This window comes from Pygocentrus nattereri, chromosome 7 (genome assembly GCF_015220715.1).
Source record: "Pygocentrus nattereri isolate fPygNat1 chromosome 7, fPygNat1.pri, whole genome shotgun sequence".
NCBI classification, from domain to species: Eukaryota; Metazoa; Chordata; class Actinopteri; order Characiformes; family Serrasalmidae; genus Pygocentrus; species Pygocentrus nattereri.
Genome location: NC_051217.1, coordinates 32,048,626 through 32,066,198, shown reverse-complemented (window position 1 = coordinate 32,066,198; position 17,573 = coordinate 32,048,626). Strand labels below are relative to the sequence as shown.

At 40.5% G+C, this 17,573-nt stretch overlaps 1 protein-coding gene across 3 annotated transcripts in view; it reads left to right on the top strand.

The window, feature by feature from the left end:
• Window positions 1-17,573, top strand: part of gnao1a (guanine nucleotide binding protein (G protein), alpha activating activity polypeptide O, a) — a 97,657-nt gene that overhangs the window by 8,529 nt on the left and 71,555 nt on the right. For all 3 annotated transcript variants that reach the window (XM_037539816.1, XM_017704210.2, XM_017704211.2), the window contains exon 3: window positions 15,616-15,757. In XM_037539816.1, coding sequence (XP_037395713.1) covers window positions 15,616-15,757 — 142 coding nt within the window. The remainder of the gene's footprint in view (window positions 1-15,615; window positions 15,758-17,573) is intronic.

The following is a 17,573-nucleotide window of genomic DNA, read 5'->3' as shown; positions in this document are numbered from 1 at the left end:
TTTTTTTCTTTCTCAGTCCTGTGTATGTATGGCATATAAAATTGAATGCATTCCGAAGCTCATGCTGTTCTGTCAGTCCACACCATGTAGATGCCATGGCAGCCAGGGAATAAGCAGGAGATGAGAAGAAAGAAGAATGAAACGGGATGAGTGGGAAGTGAGTGGTGGACGAGCAAAATAGAAGTGGATGGATGTCAGGTGCTTCTGGAAACTGTGGTCTCCCTCCCTTTCTCCCTCTGGTGTCTGTTTACTTGAATACACAGACATATGTAGTTATCATAAAATCAAAAAAAAAAAAAAGATTTTGATTCGGTACAATACAGTCGTCTTGATTCAGTGCATTTAATCAATACAGCAACAACAAGGAGTAGCTGAAAATGTTACATTAATACGTTAATGTTTGTTTTCTGTGTATTAGACCATTCAGCATCATAAAATACACCATTTGAAACAAAAGCTGTACTTCATGTTTGTTTATTAAGGAGCGTGGTATATGTACTCTTACAGTGTGTTCACTTTGAATGCAGTTCAGTACAGTGCAATACATATTTAAGGATGCAGAGTGGTTTTGGAATCAAATCAGTGTTGGCTGATATTGATACTGATTTGTTGTACTCCAGCAGTCCATGTACAAGTGGATCTAGCTCTAATCTCTGCATATTATATTTTAAATATTGCCATCAGCAGATATATATCTATAAAATACTGGATTTTAGCTTTGGCTCACAATTCCCATATTAGTTCATTCCCAGTAGTGCTGTTACATCACTAATGTTTGGCTATTTGTGAAAATATTTCACACAAAAAATGACACATTTGTACAAGTTTGTGAAATCACAAATGTCTGAAACGCACAAATCACCAAGGCTACTACTGCACACCGGATACACTGCACATCATGATGCAGCTGTACTCGAATACTTCACTGTGAGAATGCTGAGAAACATTATTTTCAGGGTTATTTTTTTCTCCTGTATAGATTTAATGAAACAAAACTTTGTGTTTGGTGAATTTAGCATGTTTGGTATCAGTTAGCTGACTCTTCACAAACTAGCTGTCATCAGGCTAAAAGAAACAATGTCAGATAAGTGTCTCTTGATATGTGACTAAGCGGGTAACGTGAGCTGAGGTTGTTAGTGTTTGTCTGGTGATCTTAAAGACTGAATTTCTCAGAGTAAATTTCAAGTCAAGTGTCATCTACCTATTAGTTAAATGTAATGCTTTATTAGCGGATTGCCGAGTAGTGCACTTTGAGAAACAGAGCAGTGCTGGAAGTTGCAAAACGTCGATGTGCGTGTGCATCTTTGTTCTGTGATTTATTCTTTATGACGTGGTAGCCTTGAACTAACCAAGCAATCAGGTACTGGTCACGCCTTACGATAATTGTTCTGTTTTCACTTTTTTAATCGTAAGTGTAGTATACATTTTTTATAATATTTGAATGATGATGTTTTTATAAATGTGAAAATTAAAATGGCAAAAATGGTTGAAATGCCATCTCTGCTATCTAGTCAGCATTAGATAAAAACCTATTAGGCTTCAATATCAGAATATCTATACTTTTAATCTGAATTGTTACAAAATGTTATCATACTTGCGGGTACTTTACAGATGTGGTATGTATATAACTACTTTATTTATAAGCTGCTTTGAGTGAGGTCAGAATAACATATAACATACAAGAAAAGAAAAACCCTTAACCACCGCTGAGCTTGTTTGCAACAGCTGAGTGTAAATAACAGGTTTGCATTTGGGTGTTGACGGCACCTGTTAGCTAGTGTTATGCTCATGCTGTTGTAGGAGTGCTGTGTGGAGGTGTTTGAAGGGCGTTAATTGCAGCCGATTGTGACTGTGTTTTGCTCTGTGTATGTGTCAGTTACTTTTACCTGGAGAGCGCATGACGCTAAATTGGACCTTTGTGTCAGCGGGCTCCCTGCGGCCCTTGGCTCTTGGGATGCCTGTGTACACATAAAGCATCGGCGTAGAAACGTGCACACAAGATTCTGTAGATTCCCAGAAACTACTTGCCATTAAAACAAAAGTGCATATGTGGACTCGACGCCTTTGTTCTGTGTGAAAGCCACAGTCGGTCGGGGTGGAGCACTTCTGCTTTCTCCATCCTCACTTCTCTCTTTTTGCAGACTCAAAGCGCAGCGCTGCTAAGTTACGGTAACCGGCTGGAAAATGATCCAGCAGGAAAATCTAAACGTCTGCCTTACGAGAAATGGTGTTTAAATTGTGGACAGTAGATAAGTGATGAAGGCGCTGGTCAGAAACACAGTACCTGCCAATCAAACGGCTTGCACAGGCTTCTGGGTAGTGCTGAGGATGTGCTGCCTCAGCCCATTTATTGTCTTCCCCCTTTTGCTTTTTCTCTTGCTATCTCACCCGCTTGCTCTCTCGCTCTCTCCATCCCTCCCGCCCCCTTTTCTTGCTCTGTTGTCATGGAAATGAGTGACTATAATTAGAGGATGAGAAATGAGCAGGATGTGCAGAGGGGGAGGGGCAAAGATGGTTTGCTGTAAGAGGGAAAAGTGGGTGTTGCTGTAGGGCTGCTGATAGGTGTGGGGTGGGCCAGGGTGGAAGATGATTGGATAAGGGATTATAAGGCCGAGGCAGTTCATAACAAATTGTTTTAGTGTATCAAAGGTTGAGAAGGCTTAGCCTGTGTATAACAAACTAACTTAGTGTATGCACTGTTTTACCTGTACAGCATAGACTGAGCAAGGTGCCTAATCAAAATGTCATTAGAACAGCTAGTTTTAGAAAAAATCCAGTTGAATCATGAAATCATTGATCTGCAAAAAGGAAACTTTTAGTACAGCTGTATCTGTAAATGATATTCAGATATCATTGTCATGCGCTGGTAATTCAAGACACGGATATATTATATCAGAGTATTTCTGGCATACTGCTGAATCTTAGTGTCATATTTCAATACATGAAATCAGAGATCAAATGTTTTTTTTATTTTATTTTAAGTATATAAACTGGACAGATCTGTTGCATTTTACATTTTAAGTTTTGTTCAGTCACTCGTGTTCCCTTTCTTACACTATGGACAGTTGTCTGTGTTCCTTTTAACGCTGGCCCAGTATTTGGAAAGAGAGAATAAGGAGATAAAACAAAAAAAACCGGGGGTAACTGACCACAAGGCGTTGGAGGAGATTGGGGAAGTGGAGCTGTGATTGTTTCGGTTATAAATAGAAGTGCTGCCTTACGTTCCGATGGTGCTGAAGACAGGATAAGTGGCTGCATCCTGGGGGAGTGATGACAGGCACAGCACTCAAACACCCAGTCAGGACGAAGGGGGCTCTTACCCACGACATATGCCTGCAGGGGAGAGATAGAGGAGCTAGTGAGAGTGTGGTCTCTTTGCATGTTTTACATTTAAACTAATGATGCAAACAGTTTAGTTCTCCCAGCAGATTCAGTGCAGTGTTTGAACGGTGTTGGAACAAATGTTGCTTCTAAAGTCTCGGGAATGTTTGAGTTGGGAACTGCTGCAGGTGGCAGGATTCTTTATCTCTACACTTGGGCCATTATACAATTCTGTTGCTATCTTTAAGTCTTTAACTTGCGTACGTTTTAATTCTTATATCACATATTAAATAATGTAAGTAACTCTCCATCTTTGAGCTCTTCTTTTTAAAAGATTTTTGACTGCAGTCCTGTCCATTTGTGTGCCCTGCTGGCTGTTTTCTCTGCTTACAGTGATGCTTGCAAAGGTGACCCTTGCCATGATACTAGTTGCCCTTATGGTGAAACATCAGATTTTTAAACATGCATGAGTGAATGTGCATGTTCTTTATAATGTAATGTTTTTAACAAATGTTGCCTTGCAAGTAGAGTTAGGTGATATGGCCAAAAATGTTATCATGATAAACAAAATTCATATTGTACCATACACATCGTCATAAATGTCAAATCATTATTTATTTCAAGTTTGACGGCTGATTTTTTTGCTCCTGGGTGGTTAATTCCTGTTTTAAACTATCCTTTATGGTCAGAACATGACAAACACTCACCAAACAGTGGAATATTTCACAAATCTGTCATGGGAGAGTGGGTGACGAGTGCTCGGCTATCCAGTTATAAATACTAAGTGGCCAATAACATTGTTAAACTGTTTAGTTTCTGAACAACGTCAACTTAGTACGAAAAGCAAACATTAGCTCGCTCGGTAGGTCAGTGATGGATCACACTGCCTTACTGTCATCACTCCTACCACATCCATGTCAGAGCATATCACAGTATTCAAACACCAGCTAGCAGATGACTGGATTTCTCTATAGTATTTCGAGGGGTAAACCGCAGTATATCAACACCAGTCAAACGGAATCCTCCTTTTAGGTATGTTTAAAGTGAAAGCTGTGCTTTTGTCTTGTTTGATTTACAGTATCATCAGTTCGCTGTGTTGAGCGAGTGAGTCAGCTGCTAAAAACAGCTAGCCTGGAAAGATAGCCCTCTCACGCTTTTTAATGCCTCACAGCTTCCTCAGTTTACTTTAATTTAATTCAAGGCTGTAACTTGCTTGAACCCACGTCTTTCACTTTTGTTGCTCAGGAATGCACTAATACTTAAATATGACTGAGGGCTGTAACAGCGCTTTAGTTGAAGAGCAGATGTGATTTAATGCTGCTAATGTTTTTAGGATGTATGGAAAGAAGAGGGTTCGCTCTAAGACAGTATAGTTACACCACTGATCTCGTCACTTACACTTGGTCACAGGAGAACAGATCACTGGTCGCTCCACTCAAACAAGGAATGTACAACTCCACATTTCAGCCGTTGCTAAAGTATATTTGGCGACCCATTTTATTTACACATTTACTAATGCCGGAAAACTCGGAAGTGCGCCCTCTCCTGGCGACGGCAGAGTCAGAGTCGTGTCGCTTTCCTTGCGATGAACATACAAATGTTTTGCTACTACTGATTTTTCACTCTACCTGTTTTCCTCCCCCTACTTTTGAAACTGCCAGTCAGGTTATTTTATGTGATATGAATATTGCTCATTTGACCAGTGGTAGATGTTGAAATTTCATTGTTGTCCTGTTTTTGTTGCTAAATATTCATAAACACATCTCTGGGATACAAAGATCTGTCAAGTTGAGGTTCAAGGTCTTTGTATCAGTGTTATGTGGAAATAAGTGTGTGGTTTTTGGCCCAGGATACAGGTCACAGAGTGTTTTGTGTGTTTCTGTAATAACTGTCAGCAGGAGATGACTGTGCCCAGCTCCGTTTTCCCCTGAGGGTATGCACACAAACGGACCATACAGACACACACTGATGGGAGGCTCGGAAGTGAAAGTCTTCATGCATGTACAGACTTTCCAAATTGAGATGATGCTCTCGCTCTCTCTCGCTCTTGCGCTCTCTCTCGCTCTTGCGCTCGCTCTCGCTCTTGCGCTCGCTCTCGCTCTTGCGCTCGCTCTCGCTCTCTCTCTGTTGCTCTCTCTCTGTTGCTCTCTCTTGCTTTCGCTCTCTCGCTTTCGCTCTCTCGCTCTCTTGCTCTCGCTTTCGCTCTCTCTCGATTTTGCTCGCTCGCTCTCGCTCGCTCGCTCTCTCTCTCTCTCGCTCTCTCTCTTTTGCTCTCTGCCCACCCCTCCCAATCTTAATGAGTTGCTCAGTAATAGGCTCCTCTGAACTGGAGGTAGCTGTAAATGATGTCTTTCCTTCGCCCACATGCCGCCATACTGAGGCAAGGCTTTGCTGGCGAGAGAGAGACAGAATCTTCCAAGGAGATTGAAGGAGAAAACGAGTGTTCGCCTTGCACAAACTCTCCACGGACTCTCCAGACCGTCTGTCTAACGTTCCTTGCCTCTCCTCTGGGTCTTATGTGTGATGCCTGAGGGCTGTTCACTGCAGGCTGGCGTGGTGGCTCTGTGTGTCTTAATGGTGTCCAATTAATCATCTATGAGCTGTAATCATGATATTTACCCTCTGCAAATTGATACAGTGAAAGGATTCAATTTGTAGTATACACAATGTACCATGATCTAGCATTTCTTGTCACTACTAGAAATTAAACGAATGTGTTAGCAAGTCGTAGGAAGTGCCCTGAGCTAAGAAATCTTTGAGGAAGCTCAGATATTCCTGGTGTGGTTTCTGTGAGTATCAGTACAAATCACAATTATTTAAGAAGCATGACTAGGAAAAGGTGTTTCTATCATGGAGGTAGATTAAGCGTCATTAGCATAACATGGATATTCCTTTCAATAGTATTTGCTCAGTGGTGCATGAGCCCTGCCGTCTTTGCTTTATATATATATATATATATATATATATATATATATATATAAAGCCATTTTATCAGCTCCACTTACTATATAGGTTCACTTTGTAGTTCTACAATTACAGACTGACTTACACGTCTGTTTCTCTGCATACTTTGTTAGCCCCATTTTACCCTGTTCTTCTTCAGTGGTCAGGACCCTCACAGAGCAGGTACTGTTTGTGTGGTGGATCATTCTCAGCACTGCACATGCTAACACACTACCATCACATCAGTGTTACACTGATGTGGTGGTGTGTTAGTGTGTTGCACTGGTCTGAGTGGATCAGACACAGCAGTGCTGCTGGAATTTTTAAACCCTGTGTTCATTCTAGACACTGCTATCTTGTCAGTCCACCTTGTAGATGTAAAGTCAGAGACAATAGCTCATCTGCTGCTGCACAGTTTGTGTTGGTCATCCTCTAGTCCTTAATCAGTGGTTACAGGTCGCTGCCCACAGGACGCTGTTGGCTGTATTTTTTTGGTTGGTGGGCTATTCTCAGTCCAGTAGTGACACTGAGGTGTTTAAAAACTCCAGCAGCACTGCTGTGTCTGATCCACTCAGACCAGAACAACACACACTAACACACCACCATCACATCAGTGTTACTATAGAGCTGAGAATGATCCACCAAAGTAGTACCCACTCTGTAAGGGGGCAATGGGGTCCTGACCACTGAATAACAGGGTAAAATTTGGCTAACAAAGTATGCAGAGAAACAGATGGGCTACAGTCTGTAATTGTAGAACTATAAAGTGAACCTATATAGCAAGTGAGCTGATAAAAGGGACATTGAGCGTAGAAACAAGGAGGTGGTCATAATGTTATGCTTGATTGTCATATATTAATATATTAGTATTATGAATACAACAAAACAAAGAAAATGCAGACATTCTGATGTGACATACCCGTCTGGAGTGCAATAAATCCATAATGAAATATTGGTTTGAAATATCTGTTAAATCTAAGTGTCTGCCTGATGCTCATGTTGTGTCTCTGCAAATATCTGCCAGTACCACTGTGGTTCCAATATCATTGTCTGTACCTTTCATAGAAGAAGTGCAGTTTTAGTATCAGATTTCTCTTATTTATTGTGACTCATTAATGGTGACATCCTATATCAGCCCTTCTTCGTTAAAAAGCTTTATGAATACAGGCCCTGGTCAGTTGGTCCAGACCAAGGCAGCCACCTTGTTGATGTTTTTTTAGTAATAACGTTTCACCTCTAATATGTAGTTCTGTAGTTCCACTCTTCAGTCTTAGGCCTGGTTTTGTCTGCTCTTTAAATTACTCTCAGTTTTGGTCTTCATCTTCAGGAGTTTAGTGTTGACCTGAGCCATGTGGTGTCTGATCTTGATTTTGGCTTCTGGGGTTGCAGTGTTGACTGTCTATGTGTGGGAGAGTGAGTGAGAGAGAGAGAGAGAGAGAGAAGAAAGAAAGGGACCACTGTTGCTGTTTTAGCCTGACAGACCACAGACCTTATAGGAAAGTCTGTCCACTTGGTGGCCATCTTGGCAATGCTGCCGGGCAGTTATTTTCAGTCATACAACCCAGACTCCTTTTTTGAACGAGGAGACCTGAAAACTTAAAACTGAAGGCCAAATTACTGATTCCACAACGTATTTGAAATAGCTGGTAAAAAAAAGTTTTTTTTCATGTTGTTTTGGTTACTGCTCTTGCACAGAACCCCACAGCTGAGGGATGCTTTCCCCATTTGCAGATTTACTAGCCCTAATTTTATTTTATTTCCGTCCCTATAAACAGACATGTTGAGCGTTACAGGCTTTCCCATTGATTTTCCAATCTCTGACATATCACCTCCTTTATAATGTCTTTGGACAGAGACACACATCAACACACATGTGGCCTGTGTGTACTAAGCAGATTGTGAGACAGACAGCCATATGGGCAGGGTGGACATTTAAAAGCAGAGAGCCACACTGTCTTGACTTAGACTGCTGATGTCTGATGTTGCTAACCTTGCAGAGATGTGTGCAGAGGACCATGTGCATATGCCTGTGGTACAGGTTTGGGATTAAAAAAAAAAAATTTTTTTTTTTTGCTTTTTGCATCCAGTCACCATTTTAAATCGGAGAATAGTGCAAGACATGGAGTTAGTACTTCAGGTTTTCTTAAATTACATAGCTATCATTTGAGAAACATAAGAACACCACAGTGCTTGGCATGTTTAAATTCTTATTATGGGTGCCCTGACCTGAGAGCTGGAGTGGTTACATTTTGTACAAAGTGGTGCACCTTGCTCTTTTTCTGATAACGTGAATGCTGCTTTACTGTTTTTCAACTCGTACTGTCTTAACAGTCCTGTGTCCTGCTGAGTCTGAGTTAAGCTGGTGGATAGTGTGAGTTAAGTGGGGGTGATGGGGTGATCAGGACAGGTTTTGTGTCAGGGTTGTAACACCACAACGTATTGTAGTTCAGTACAAGCTTCTCAATTCATTACACAAAAAGAACAACACATTTAACAGACCAGAGCAAGTAAAGTACTCAATCAAAATTAAACAAGCAAGCCCCCAGTTATGGCTAAGCCTCGCTCCTCTTAAAATATTACCTCCTCTTTAGCTCACAACTAACTAAAGTATTAAAATAATGCATCTGTATGATGATGAATGCTCTAGCAAAACATTAGCATATAAACATGATGCAGATATATAACTCCTTATATTTCTGTATCAAAATTGTATTGAATCAAGATATCACTATATTGTCTTGAACTGAATTATTATTTTGAATATTGTGAATTGCTACACCACCTTTTTCTGAAAGAATTTTTATCTTTTTTGTGTTTTTATGCCTTGTCTACAATCTCATCTGCAAAGCAACACCTCACATGCACCTACAGCTTAACAAAACAAGAGAACAACGTCTTTCAGTGCATTTTCCAGTTAATGTGATAGAAATGTAGGCATCACTCAACATGTGTAAACATAGAGGTGGGTGATATGAATAAACACAGAGCCTTGGATGTTAGCTTTTTTTTCTTGTTGGACATTTTGTTTTTTGTTTCACTTATTTTTTTAGCCACCTGTTTTTTATCTGTCAGTTGTTGAGTTCAAGTAGGATACTCACTGATAAGAGCCTATTGAAGTTAAATTGTGGTACTTTTCATGACAATTGTATGGCGTATGAAACAGTGTAGGAAAGTTTCACATATCGTTAAGTTCATTCATAACTTTCTGGTCAAATAGCCAGGTTAAATCTTTAAATTACCTACCCCACTACAGTGACTTAAACAAAATATGGAAATTTTACTGTACACTTCAACATCATCTGATAAACAGTACATTTGTCATTTCATCAGTTCTTCTGTGTTATTTGGGTGGTCCATTTTTGCCTGCTTTTTAAAAAAAAAAAATCTAACCCTTTTTTGGATTGTCGCTTTTTTTTCCCTGTCCAATTTGTGATACTCTTGCTGGGGCTGTGGAGCAGATAATTACCAAATGGTCTTGTAGCATGTGTGAAACAAAGGGCTGACAGTGCGTCATGCTTCCAATTCAAAATGTCTGTTAAGACCAAGCGGAATGATTTTCTTGAAACTGTACTGTGCTTTTATTTAAGTGTGTGTGTGTGTGTGTGTATAAATATTTATAAAACGTAGAAATTGGGATGACATGGGCATCACAGAAAGCCTATTTGCACTTTACATTAACATGCATTTTTGGTGATCAGATCACTTTTGGATTTCAATTAATTGCATGACAAGCTGGATATAAACACGCCCAGGATGCATTGTGAGTATGCTTCTACAACTCGGACCACATTACGAGGTGGTCAGTGACTGCATTTAACACAAGTGGAAAAGGAATGTGTTTTCGTTTTTTGTTTGAATATTAATTTCACGATTGGAAACGCATCTGCCAACTGCTGACTTTTGAGCAAGTGAAAGGATAAACAATAAAATGAAAGATGGAGTGTACGCAAGGCTGAAGGTGGCCCTAAACCAAGTGCCTTCATGCGTTCCACGCTGATGAAAGCATCCAAGCCAAACGTGTACACTCATATCATAACTGGGAAAAAGAGTAACTAAAAGTAAAGAGGAAACGGCATTCGTATTTACGCTTTGTTTATGCTGAAAAAGTACAATCAGAACTCATCTGGTGAAATTAGGGATGCATTTTAGTGAAAAGTATAAATGAAACTTTCCCAAAGTTTTTTCAAATGTGATTTGTACTTGAAACACATGTTAATGTAAGGTGTTTACAGGCTCAGAGACATGTAGCAGTAAACGTTCTGCTCTTCTGGAGTGAAATAAATACATCAACAAATATCAGTTTGATATGACTGTCTGATCATTTCATAAATACTGTATATTAAGGGTGTAGAATCAGAATATAGGAGACAGTAAGACTTGTACATTTCACGGAAATGAGGACCTCAATGTCACCTGGGTGTGTACTCAGGAGAACTTTGTGTGTGTTGTGGCCCTCATAGGTAGCGCACACACACACACACACACACACACAGACTGCAGAGTCATAAAATACACACCCACCCTTGTGCTGGGTTTTATACAGGGTGGGGTTAGTTTTGTGCCCTTAGGCAGTCGGTTAGTGGCTAAAGTGCATGTGTGTGGGGAGAGGACAGGAAATGAATCTGTCAGTGAAGCGCTTCTTTCAGTCTCGTATTTTAAACAGATCAATGCTTCCCTCCTCCCCTGGGAACAGGAAACCGGGCCTTATTTATATTGTGACTTTCAGAAGACCCTAAACATTCATGGGTTATTTTTAACTTCTGAATAATTGAACGGTCACCTGAGAGAGCCAGAGCTGCTCTTAGTTTCTGCTCAGAGTGGGCAAATGGAGACACTGGCAGTCCTTGTGCCGCCATCTTGGCACAGTATTTTGACAAGTGGTGTGTAGTAGGTTGTATGTGGGTAATGGAGGTTCATACTATGAATGAAAACAGTATTAGATTTCAAACTGACACTTAATGCAGATGTAATGATGCATTAGTTAGCCCTTGTTCTAAATCATTAGATTTATAACTAGTTAAATAGTAATTTGTTTACTCTGATTCCTGTGTTTAACAAAGTTTTCACACTTTTCTCTCTGCTACAGAAAGTCACATGGATTTGCACACTTCATGGTGAAAATGTGTTATCACAAGAAAAAATGTGCGATGACATTTAAAAACTTGTGGTTCTTGCATACTTCATATGTGTAATATCGATGACTGACTGTTCTGTAAGAGTGAGATTAAAATTTGTGAAACTTACCTGGCTGTAGTTCACCTGAACAGTTTTGTGTCCAAGTATGTGTTTTTGAGGGTTGGGGGTGGCATGGATTCGTGTAGCATCCTCTCCTCCACTCATAAACAACTGTCTATGAAGCCTGCTCCTTTTCTTTAGCAGAGGCTGCTGGTCTGCCTATCTTTAAAAACCCAGGCAAATGTGAAACTAATAGAAATCAATTAAGAGATGAGGAAAGCTGTCAATTTCCGTGAGGTTTCAATATGACTTTTTGCAATGCAAATTACAAGCCGTTATGAGGCTCTATGACGGCGGTCTGAGTCAAAACCACTGATGGAGTGAGGTCACGTAGGTTCAGTCAGGCAACACATATAAATGGTCCCAACACCCACTGCCCCCCGGTCTTAAGGAAGTAGGTGAAGGGGAGATCGGTCACCTGTGGCTGAGGACCCCCCTTTTGTCCTATCCGTATTCATGGCAGTTGCTAAGGCCTCTGATTCGGGATGCCCTTCTTCCCTCCTATATAGATGCCCCAGTTGATCTAGATTAGAGCAAGGAAGTTTTGTTTATTGTAGACAGGGATGAGAAAGAGAGGGAAAGAAGAGTACAAGTGTACATGGAGCAGCCTCTCAGACACACATGCTTTTAATATGTTAGGGGCGCACAACAGCGCATATTTGCTGATCAATGTGAAAATGTCATTGTTATTGATCTGTGGCTTGGAAGTTTTTTCACAGATTCAACAGAAGATCTGAATTGTAGTTTTTAATAAATATTCAGGCAAAGTGCAGCAAGAGGGTAGTTCACTGAATTTGGTTCTCAGTTCTGGATTCATGATTGAGTATTCTCAAAAAATTGTCAATGTTGTTGCACAGCTTACCAATGAATGTGCTGGTGTGTGTTACGCTGGCCAGACAAGACAGAGACAATTGCTGAAGTGGAACTGTACAAGGTCTATTTACAGAGATATTTACAACTATATACAATATAAACCACCAAAGGGGTTTTAAGCACAAAAACACATACCAGGGCAGTCCAGGGTCATAAACCGGAAAAGGCAATGTAAGAGGCAAGGCAAAAAGGAGAAACAAAGTCCAGGCAGAGGTCAAAACCAGAATACAGGGGAGAACAAGGCAAAATCCAAAAAACGAAAGCAGAGTCAAAAACACGGGAGATCAGGCAGAAAATACACAGAGGAACGCTTTGTACGAAAGGGCAATAGTCAGCGTCGAACAAAGGAAAATGCCGTGCTTAAGTACACCGGAGCACAGGTGATCTGAATTACCACTCGGGGGGAGACGTCTCGGCGTTGCGGAGCATGCACCGTGATGTCATCGCCATTGTAGTCCACAGAGTCATGGGAATTGTAGTATTTCGAAGCGCTTCCAGGCAGACGGAGCCGTGGCAGGCGTGACAGTGTGGGTTATTGACTGTTGCTGATTGTTTGCAAACGTTGGTATTTAAACAGGGCAGCTGCATTAAATGGCAGAATTAATGGATTGGCCATTAAACTCCCAGTTTTGACTCCCAGTCCCAGTTTTTCATCACAGTGTCAAAATGTCACCCCTACCTTCAGTATCGCAAATCTAATTCAAAGTCGCTTCTCCTTCTGGGTCGCAGGAGGTGTTGGAGCCTATCCCAGCAGTCATCAGGCACAAGGCATATATTAATTAATTAATATATTAATTAATTAATTAATATATTTAAAAATATTCCAGTGGTCTGTATAGCCTAAGACAGCGTACAAGACAACGTCACAGCTAACATCTCTTAAATCCTAAAATAACTTGTGTATGATACACATATTATAATCTTGTTTAAGATCCAACAGTTACAGTTTTTCAGTATCATACCTGGCTAAAAACTAAGGCTAAAAACTATGTCACAATTATTAGATTATCTCCTAACTGTGATCGTTTGATCTGTACATGATTGCTTTCCACGGTTACTAGATTTCACATTATGTTTACTGTTTATTTTGCAATGAACAGTGTGAATTGTTTTTTATCATAAATACCGTCTGTGAGCACAGTCATACTAAATATGAAAACATTGAATCATGTCAGTACATCTGAGTGTAGCCAGTAAGTTAGGATAACTAGGAAGCAAGATTGATTTAAGGTGCATTAGGCTTCTTCTCGCATAAAATTATTAATAAATTCAGTTAATGTGATGTGTATAATGTGATTACTTATATGAATAGTTAGCTAAATGTGACCAGAAATTCCATATTAATGCATGTTTATGTAGTTTGGTCACTGTAAAAAGACACACTGTATAAACTCGCTGTATAAAACACAATGTAAAGATTATGTAAGGTCACAAGAGAGTAGAACACTATCTGAACATCTCACACTCCTCTTTTGCTCTTTCATTTTTCTCAATATTTTCCAGATATTCCCTCAGTAATGAGTAGCTTTGGGGGGATAGTGACCTTTCAACCTTATCTTTATTTGTTTGGATTGTGTCGAAGTACAGACAGAGGCATTCACATGCTCGCACACGTCTGTGGTCTGGATTCTAGAGTCTTGGTGAGAGTGGAATAGTTTCTTGATCCAGGTCCTCATAGTACAAATTAGCAGGTGTCTTTGATGGTAATATGTTCTCTACCAGACTGAGCAGGAGGCAAAATCAGTCTTGTTCGGGGATACATTTGTGGGCAGAGCTAGGATAGGACAGTTTCTCACATGAAACATATCAGCACTGAGCACCATTTTGGGGTCTTCATACTAACAACTAGAGGTTTATATTTATATGGAAAAATAAGCAACAACAGATAGGCTACGTCTCGAAGTGAATATATTAATTGATTATTCATAATTCTTTGAATTATAAGCTGCACTTATTTTATTGTACTGCACTCTCTATTGTAGTTTATTGTATTGTATCTTATTGTTATTGTATTGCATTGAATGGCACCGAGTTCTGCCTTCAACTCTTTCTTTTTCTCTTGGTGTTTGCAGTGACATATTTGTTTCTAGCAGCATCTGAGCCCAGGACTGTCTTTTTCTCTAAGCTATTGGTAAATAGCAAAGATACTTTCTCTAGATTGACAAAGCACTTCTTGTAAGTCGCTCTGGATAAGAGCGTCTGCTAAATGCTGTAAATGTAAATGTAATGTAAATGAAGGCTGCTGATAGTCCAGGGTTACGAAAGCTTAACTTTAGTTCTTACTCATGCACAATCAAGTCAGCCTGAAGAGCCTGTACAAATACATCACGGGATTGCTGGCTTAAACAATGTGACATTTTAAATTTTACATTTAAAATCAACACTTCATTTCATTACAAACTCTGGAACCGCAGCTGTTTGTTACTCGGCTATTTCCACCGTTTTCCAAACAGTTTTATGCTGCGCTGGAAAGATTGCGGGTGCCTGAAGGTCTTGAAGGATATATCAGCTGCCTTCTTCAGTTTCTCACAAACAAAGGACACATTTCTTGGCTGTGTTCAAAGATCCTACAGAGCAAGACCTTCAGTGGTGTAATGGCAGAAAAATGTACCCTTGCTGGGCTGCATCCCTAGCTTTTGAGATATGGACAGTGAAAGGTTGCCTTTATAAATATCAGGTATATTTCTTTGTTTTTTAACGTGGAAAACTAATATGTTTTTAATCTAATATTTTAGCAGTTGACCGGTTACCTTATTCAGTCCATGTTTTCTAACCAGCTCATGGTGTTGTACCTGTGTGTGGTGCAATGAATGAAACACCAACTACATGCTGGCAAAAAAAAAAAAGTCTTCCAGACTAAAAAATGGGTGCTACATACAGGATATATTCTCCAACAGTGGTTCTGCTGGTTGCATTGCTGCTGTGATGTGAGCCAGCCTCTGCAAAGCTCTTGGCTGGTGTGTGTGAGAGTGGCCTGCAGTGTGTATTTCAGTGGGGTATTGTCTCTGCATCTGCCTTCTGTGTGGCATTTGGCACTGATGTTAGAATGTGTAGAGAATCTCTGATCTCTCTCCCAGTTCACACGCACACACACGCACACACGCTCATACACCAACAGCTATTTCACTTCAGGGCCGGAAACACAAAAATACTGGAAAAAGATGGAGTTGAGAAGTTTGTGTGCATGTGTCTCTGGGTTTCCGTACTTTCTCTAACATGCAGGGTGTTTGTGTTTGTGTGTAGGATTATCCACGAGGATGGCTTCTCTGGAGATGATGTGAAGCAGTACAAGCCTGTGGTGTACAGTAACACCATCCAGTCCCTGGCTGCCATTGTCCGTGCTATGGACACCCTTGGCCTGGAGTATGGGGACAAGGAGCGCAAAGTGAGTGCACTATGGCTAATACTTACACCCAGTTGCATACATATATTTGTGGCCAGGAATACAAGTGAGCCTGTGTGCAGCATACCAGACATTCATGATGTATAGGGAAGTGGAAAATTAAAGGGGGGAAATAAAAAGCACCGTGTAAAGTACAGCAGCAAAAAAAAAAAAAATTGAATTCATGTCATTTATGTATCAGACCTCCCTCAGATATCAATCTTTCTTCATACAAGTGGCCATACTGATCAAAATGGAATCTTTTTATCTACATAGTTGTCATCTATTATCTTCATCTAGTTGTCACTCCTAATATACAAAATTATTATTAGGGATACACCAATACTGTTTAAAACGTGTATATGGTTGGTCCCAACAGGCTAGTAAGCTAAAGGCTAACATTATACATTCTCCCAAGGTACCATCGATTCCTTCCATATATTTCTTTAATGTTTACATCCTTGGTACCAACCTGCCAGTAAGTTTAAGTGGCAGTATTGGTGCAGATATGGATGTGATATTGGTATGGATGTGACCCTACCGATAATCTTAGTTTGAAGTGCACTTTTGCTTGCCTCTAAAAGATTTTCTGATTGTTGATTGTCGCTTTGCACTAGCAGGCAGGAAAATAGATTACATTAGGTTAAGATTAAATTAAGAGACCTGTGTTAGTCTAACAGTGGGGAAATTTCACCTCTGCAATCTAACTCATCCATGCAGTGAAACAACACATTCACACTAGTGAAGACGCACACTTGCCCGGAGCAGTGGGCAGCCCCGTCTGCAGCACCTGGGGAACAGTTTTGGCTTAGGTGCCTTGCTGATGGGCACCGCAGTCACAGACTGTCAGACGATCTTCCAGTCGCAGTTAACCAATAATATCGTTTCCCCCCCTGTCATTGACGTTCAGCTAGCTCAGAAACCCTCTGCAATACCCTCTTTTCACTCAGAAATACATCACAGTACAGAAATCTCATTGTAATTCATGCTGACTTTCAGTGTTTTGTGATTGTACTGTCTGCAAGACAGTACATTTCTTAGTCTTTCAGATATGTGTTTAAATAGAATTTCCATGCGCTTGTGACAAACTGAATAAACGTCTCAGCTAATTACTTTAATGCCAAGTTCTTTTGAATGGCGCTTCCTCAGTCCACAGCATGAATCTATAGAGTGAGCCCAAGCTAAAATGGTCATGAGGGAACCACGCAGAATTCTTCACAGCCATTAAAAGATTACTGTCTCTGTCTGCTCAAGATGTGATGGGTTTGCAGTGAGTGAGGACAGTGCAATGAGGCTGACGTTCAAGATGGCACTGGCCAATTATTGTGTGACAGACATCCCGTTTGCATGCTCCTTTCCTGTTGGTCCCTACGAGGTCATAGGGGCATAATTCAAAGGTCACAAGGCGATTTATGGCATATTGCCTCCAACGTGGATTAAACTGGCCCTGAGCAGGTCTCTTTATCCCGTAATTCTTTTCTTTAAGAGCTTCTCTGCTTTTTGAGTGAAGGGGCTAAGCCCTCGTTTGACCTGTTCAGGAAGTGACAATTTATTTTAATCAACCCGGTGCCATCAATACGGAGAAAAGAGGCATCCAAAATACCTTGCGGCTATCGACTGAGAGATGTTTTCTCTCGGGAAGGACTAAAAAGAGAAAGGATTTTGGTTTCCAGATTACATTACTTCACAGGAAACTGGACTGGACTAGCAGAGAAATGATGGCTTCCAGAGCTCAATACCCCACACGGTGAGGTGACAAAAAGCAGCAGCATGGTTGTGCGTGTGTGTGTATGTGCGCGTGTATGCGTGTGCTTATTAT